We start from the raw sequence: 6,815 nt of genomic DNA on the forward strand, positions 1-6,815 counted from the left end.
GCTGAACCAGAGTGAAAAATTTTCCTTCCTCTTCCCCGAGTAGGGCAGAGGCCAAGCGGAGCATGCAGAAACCCTTATTAGATACTACAGTGCTTGCAATGACAAAGACTTGTGATTGGCATGGTCACCCAGAACTGCAAACGATTTGCCTCCAACGCTGCCTGAGCTCAGTTCTGCCTCATAAAACAAGAACAATGTTTTGCCGAACAGTACTGGCTGCTGAGAAATACGAACATGCCTCCCAAACGCAGAGAAACCCTCACTGAATTAAACCACAGCAGATCTCCCTAGAAGACAGCTAATTTCCATCCAGGGAGGCCTGGCACAGAGAAGGTTCAGAAAAAACACAGTTAGCCCAGGCTTCTGCATCTGCCCTTCTGAAGAGGACCCTTCAGACTACAGCACCACAGCTCTGCCAGTGTCTTTGTCTCACACGCATGCACATCGAGATCATCGACAGAAAAACGTATTGCCTGAACAGAACTCCATGGAGATTCATTGATATTTTGTGATATTAATATCTGTGATACACGAGAGGTTGCCTACAATTAGCTTCTTTACTTCCTGCAAGTCACCTTTCCATTCATCCTGTCGCCTTACCTCGCATCTAAAATGCCTTCATATTCCAAAAGCTGTCTCATGAAGCCTGCATTTGGTCTTGCAATGCTGCGTTTTTGCTTCACGTAATTATAGGCCTTTTCCAGTGACCAGCCAAATTCCTTCATTGCATAAGCTATGACAGTAGATGCTGACCGGCTCACACCCATTTTGCAGTGCACCAGGCACTTGGAATGATTCTTCCTGCAGAAGGACAAACAGGAAAATCCGTCTTTCTGGTTATGGTATCTGTTGTTACCATTTTACACAGTGGAGGGACAGTACTTTGTCCTCCTGACCACCCTAGCACCATGGCTCAGTAGGTGAGAAGATGCTTTGGATTAAGAGGACCACGAGAAGAATCCCTCTCCAGAAAAGCTGGGAGTTATGAGAAGAGCAGCCCCAGTCATGCTGCCATTTCAGAGACCACCATGAAGCCTCCTGCCTGCTCGAGTGTTTGGATATAGGGATAAGCAGGAGCAACCCGAGTATAAAAGCCCAGCGGAGTTTGACAGGCCCTGTCACCATCTCTTGTCTGCAGAGACAGCTGGGGCTAGTCCAGCACAGACACGTGTTGGTGTATTGGTGTATTTCCAGAACTTCTTGAGAAGAGGAAATGTCCTCATTTCCTTTTGGAAGCAAAACAAAATAATGATAATAATAAAAAAATAGTAATAGGAACAGGTTAATGCCAGTACAGGAAGAGAAAAGGTATGGGGAAGTTCCAGGGACACAGAAAACTCCTGGCAAAAGCAGTAATGCAAAAGCCCTGTTGCCTCCTTCGGTGGTGGTGTGGCTTCAGGGAGGGCCCAGCTCCACACTGGATTAAACACGCAGGGCACGGTGTCAGACGCCGTGGTGTGGATGTGCTCTCACGCTAAGTCGCGTCTCCCAGCCCACTTACTTGGCCTTATTTATGAAGTGGTACGCCTCGTTCCAGTGAGCCAGGAGGTCTGTTGTCTCCTCATCATACACTCGGATATTGTGATATGCGAACAAACCGGGGAAAAAATTATCAATTTCCCTGGTCACATTCAAAATGTAGTCAATGCTGGGGAGAATAAAAAGAAAAATAAAGTTGAACTGCCACGGGCATGAAAGGGAACTGACACACCTCCTGAAGTTCACGAAATCTGACACAACACAAACTGTAAGATTTTATCTACAGCCCTAATCCCGAACCCCTGGGACACATGGTGACACAGGTCATGCACATGACGTGCAGGGCCTGTCCATTCACCCATCTCTCACCACTGGCATATCCCATTCAAAGCATCCAAAAACCTCGGGCACAGGAGGGAGAAGTTTATTTTATCCCATCTGCTGAGGCTTTGTAACCTACTCAGAAACTCCTCACTGTGTGCCACACACAGCTTCTGGGACGCTGAAAGAAGAAAAGTGCATTGGCTGCGAGCGATTCGTTTGGGCAAGAGCTGGGAACAGACCTCAAGAATCACAATTTGCAGCTGCAGGCTTTAGCTGCAAAGCCATCCTTTTCTCTTCTTTCTGACCAAAAATATGAGTGTCACATGGTATCTCCCTATTCCTGCCAAATATTACAGCAGGGATTACAATGTGCCCAGGGAGAACGAATGCCCGTATTGATTTATTACCTCCTATCATTCAGACAAATCAACGACACAGGATATTTGGTTCAGAATTTGTCCAGCTTTGACTTTCAGACACTGCATGTCAAGATGCCTTCCCCGTAGGTCAAAAGTACTAACATGCTAGTTGATTTACTTGTTCAAAGATGTTCAGAAATCTGTTCCCAAGGACTCCAAATGAAACATTTCTAGTCATGCTGTTGAGCAATATTTTTCAGTTTCTCACATCAAGGTTGGTGTATGCCTTGGGCAAGCAGCAAATATTTACATGCAAAATTTTGCACTCATCCAAAAAGTGTGAAAGTAAATCAAGCCAAGAAGTGGTGTGGTGATGAGAGCGTGGTGAAAGACAGCCATGCAGCTGCCTGTCCGGGCAGGTGAGGTGGAGACTGCTCATCCACAGGAAGTTCTGCTCCATTTAGATAGAGTTTTTTTCCTAAGCTTAGCACTGTAATATTTGCTCTTTCTGCAGCCTGCAGGAATTTGCACCTGACACAACAATATGTATGGCTACTTCGCTCTCGCCTGCTACACATTGTGGGGGGTTCAGAGATCTTGATGTACTTCACAAACGAGAAGTTTTGTTATTTTCACTCTACACGTTTTTGATAGAAATGAGGTAGGAAAGATTTCTCCTGACAGTAAGTTATCCACATTGCTGAGAATGGGCCCAAACTCATCCCTACAGTCTACAAACATCATACGACATCTCAAGAGACCTGAATGTAAGTTAAAGGCAAACGACTGGAGGTTTCAGGGTATAAGGCTGGTGCTTGAAAGGTGCAGTACTCACCCTGAGCCCTGCAGCTCCTCGAGGTTGGAAGCGTTCCACTCCGAACCCTGCAACGGCCACAAAATACACATTTCAAAGGAACCCAAGAGCACCCTTTTTCCTAAGGTTCTGCAATCCCCCAGCCTCAGCAATCTTCCTTAGCTGCCAACTGAAATACTGGTGACAGCCTCTGGAACAGGAATATGGCACCAGGGTAGCCAGTGCTGCAGCTCAGCACAGAGATGTCCTGTCCTGAACAGGCAGGGACCTCCTGAAGGACAGGACAAGGACATTACATCCTCACCTATGGAGTTAGTCCTAGGCCAGCGTGTGACTGAGCACAACCCAAATCACTACCCCCAGCCACTTTGGATTTTTAAACACAGAAATAAATAGCGCAGTGAAAGAAAACAACTGTGTGGCATGACCAGGATCACAGGTATATGAGAAGTGAGGCAAATTCTGAAAGCTATGGGAGTGGTTACACCTTGGATTCCCCCCAAACCTGCAAAACAGAAAGCTAAGAAGGGTTTCACGAGCAGGTTTTGTCCTTACACATGAGCACATCCTCTGCCTCGCTCCAGACCACAACAAAACCAAACCAGCCCCACCCCACCCCACCTCCCCCCAAAAAAGACCCAAGCATAACGGGCACAAATGTGTTCATCTCAAGCAAGTCTTTGTTCCAGATGGCAGGGCCTGGTTTTGCTTGGAGTACCATCTAGTGGCAAAAGATTAGACAAAACACACGCTGTTCTGTGCTCCTGCCCAAGCTGGAATATAGCACATCACCTTCAGCCTTATTCGTTACATAGTTCTGGCCATGCCTACGGAACTTCATAAGCTCAATCGAGAAAAATGATACAGTGACCCTCATCAGAGTCAAAAAGCAAACGGCTGTCACAGCAGGGCAGCACCCACTGCTAGACCTTTTGTTTGTCATAAAAGAAAATCTCCATTGCTAGAAACAGCAAATGAACGTGCAGAGAGAACTTGAGCTATGCCATGGATCAACCTGCTAGGAAACAACCGTTGTATCAAGTCCCAGAAACAAGAACATAGCTAGAAGAAAAGGGCGTCTCTACTGCAGGCTTTTACAAGCAATATGGGTCCTGGATTAAAGGCTGCACAAAGGGTGGGATAGCGGGCTGTATCTCTTGCTTATGCTGCACAAGTCAGCCCTGACACCAAATCTAGCTTCCTTTAAGCCCAGAGACTTGTCACATCACTCCCACAGACCCTCCTGCTATTCTGGAGCTCCTAACACAGCAGCTTACCAGATATAAATGATCAAAAATCAGAGACGGTTTGTCCATCTGACCCAGGATAAGCAGCATTTCATTGTCTATAAATTCCTTGAATTCCTTCAAGTTGCAATTCATGTGTTTCTCCAGCTCATTTCGTATCTGCAGAGCAGAAAACAAAGGATGCCACCTAGAATCATGTCTGTTCAATAGAAACATTTGTTGGCACTCCTTTGCAAAACACTTTTTCTGAACTTCATTAAAAACAGCAAGAGGGATTTGACCTTTTGGAGACAAGGAATCTCACTACGTGGCATCTGTCCAAGTATCCTAGGCCCCCAAACTGAAGATCTGTAAGTAACGCTTCAGATAACATCCGAGTACAAAAAAGTGTATTTGGGGATACCTGCTTCTTAAAAAATAATTCCAGAGATAAAAAACAAGACCTTGGAGAGCAGCTAACAAAAAAATGGGAAACCCATTAGAAGCAAGGAGTGAATTATGGCAGCAGCGTTAGTGAAGAGAGAGATTTCCAATACTCTCCCGTTTTAAGACGCCAGGGCATAGACATACAGTCCTCTCGCCGCACCTCAGCTTCAGGAAGGTGCAATGCAAAGCAGCACAACTTTTTTTAACCCACCATGGGAAATGATTGCAGCAACATCAAAGTATCTTGACTGCACCAAGAGTTAAGAACACGTACACAGACAAACGAGTTCTCAGCTTACGCCTACAACTTGTAACGCTGCTGTTACACCAGAGTGTATCCGAAGCCTTCTGTGCCAAGCTTTAGGAAGGAAAGCCCTGCATGTTAATAGCCTCCCTTGGAAAACAAACAAAAACCCAACCCCAAAAAACACTAATTCCATTTTTTGCTCTGAATATGCCTGCGCTGTGGCTGGATGCATTTATACCAGCCTATGGGATGGATCCAAACTAGCTTTAGCCTTGACTTGTGATTTTCCATCCATAAACTCACTAGCAAAACATTGTCTGCAAGTCCCTCTGACATTTGTTCAGGAACAAAGAAAATAAAACCTTAAAATTAAGCTGATGGGAGAAAGGCAGGCACACACACTTTGCTTTGCACTGTCCATAAGCAAGCAAAGACCAGGACGTTCACCTAACACAGCTGTGAGGCCTCAAGCCACCAGCTGCATCTTTTGAGAGTGCTGCCTCTGCGTAATTCACAGGGATGCACCGAGGAGTAAGTGCCTGCAAATTCATTGCTTGGACATGCTTACGTGTGCTACAAACAACTGTAATGCAGGCGTCACCTCTGAGGCCACCTTGTTGGCAAAGAACCAGGCATTATGCACTTGAAAGTCACATACTTGTTACTAAGATCTTGAAAAATGCTCTCTGATGCTGATATTATCCCGATTTCCCTGCCTGGGAAACAGGAGGTATAGCAAAGCCAAAGAGCAGAGCCTTTACGGAACAGGTGGAAACACACGCTCAAAAGCCAATGACACCTAGTCATATAGGGTCTCTTCATCAGTGCAGCGCTCTGGAAAAGGAGGTGAGCAGGAATTTTTATATTTACCTCCTTAGAAGTCACATTTTCCAGGTCTTTGCTCATCATGATGCTCCGGAGTTTGGCTTTAATGAGCCGTTCTGTTCGTTCTCTTTCAGTCGGCCTGAAAAGGAAAAGGGAGATGATGTCTCCAAGCTGGCAGTGAACATACAGTGCAACTCATACGGTACAGAGGAGTGGTGGTAAAGACTTGTACTAAAAGCAATTTTTATGAGAATAATGGAAGAAAAACATTTGAAGACATTTATGAAAAGAAAGGCAATGAAGCACTGGAGGAAGAAAAGAGAGAAGGGGAGATTTCTCTCGTGAGCCAAGCCAACTTTTTCTAATAAAATTCAGAACTGACTTGTCAACAAAGAGGGCTGGAGAGTCAGGGCGGGTGGACTCCAGGTCCTGCATCGCATTCCATTCATTGATGCAGCTCTGGTCGGAGCTGATGCAGCTTTCGTAGTACGTGGCCCAGACCAAGGCCATGCCACCTGGGAAGTAGTTGTACCTTCTTGCAACTTCACAGGCTTTATGGAGGATCTGTAAAGCAGACCTGCAAGTTTGGAGAACAAATTTGTGCAGATGTGAGCAGCAGGAACAGACAGAGCAGGATTTGAGAGATTTTCACAGAGAAGAAGAAAAAAAAAATATTTTCAGCATTGTTTGTTGCAGTCTGCTTTTTTAGAGCAGCAGATTTATCGTATCAGAGTTCAAAGAGGGCAGAAACTGCACCTTGGATGCCTTCTCAAGAGCCAGTCCAAGGCAGAGGCTGAAATCTTCCCCTGATTAACAGGCAAGCACAAGGCACAAGTCGCTCTGGGATCTAATCATTAGCTAACTTGTAAAGCCAGACCAAAGAAAAATAAAGAACATGGACAATTTTCAAACCACCTTCAGCAAGGAGTCAAATGCATATTTACCAGCATTCTTGGCCTCTGACATCCTCCAGGGACAAGGCCCAGATTGGGTCATTTGTTTTTGCAAATTCTAGCATTACTTTTTTTCCTTCCTTCCCTCCTTGTTCTTTTCTCTGCCCCCTCCCCACGCCCCCCCCGCCACCGACCCCCTCT

General features: G+C 45.7%; 1 protein-coding gene across 1 annotated transcript in view; it reads right to left on the reverse strand.

Annotated features, from left to right (window-relative positions):
* Positions 1-6,815, reverse strand: part of SSH1 (slingshot protein phosphatase 1) — an 18,868-nt gene that overhangs the window by 2,736 nt on the left and 9,317 nt on the right. Inside the window, exons 7-12 of the mRNA XM_009704951.1 lie at positions 6,104-6,298; positions 5,767-5,860; positions 4,254-4,382; positions 2,998-3,044; positions 1,502-1,648; positions 601-801 (exon numbers count right to left, since the gene is read on the reverse strand). Of these exons, the coding sequence (XP_009703253.1) occupies positions 601-801; positions 1,502-1,648; positions 2,998-3,044; positions 4,254-4,382; positions 5,767-5,860; positions 6,104-6,298 (813 nt within the window). The remainder of the gene's footprint in view (positions 1-600; positions 802-1,501; positions 1,649-2,997; positions 3,045-4,253; positions 4,383-5,766; positions 5,861-6,103; positions 6,299-6,815) is intronic.

Source organism: Cariama cristata, unplaced genomic scaffold (assembly GCF_000690535.1).
Source record: "Cariama cristata isolate BGI_N322 unplaced genomic scaffold, ASM69053v1 scaffold26457, whole genome shotgun sequence".
In the NCBI taxonomy this organism is placed as follows: Eukaryota; Metazoa; Chordata; class Aves; order Cariamiformes; family Cariamidae; genus Cariama; species Cariama cristata.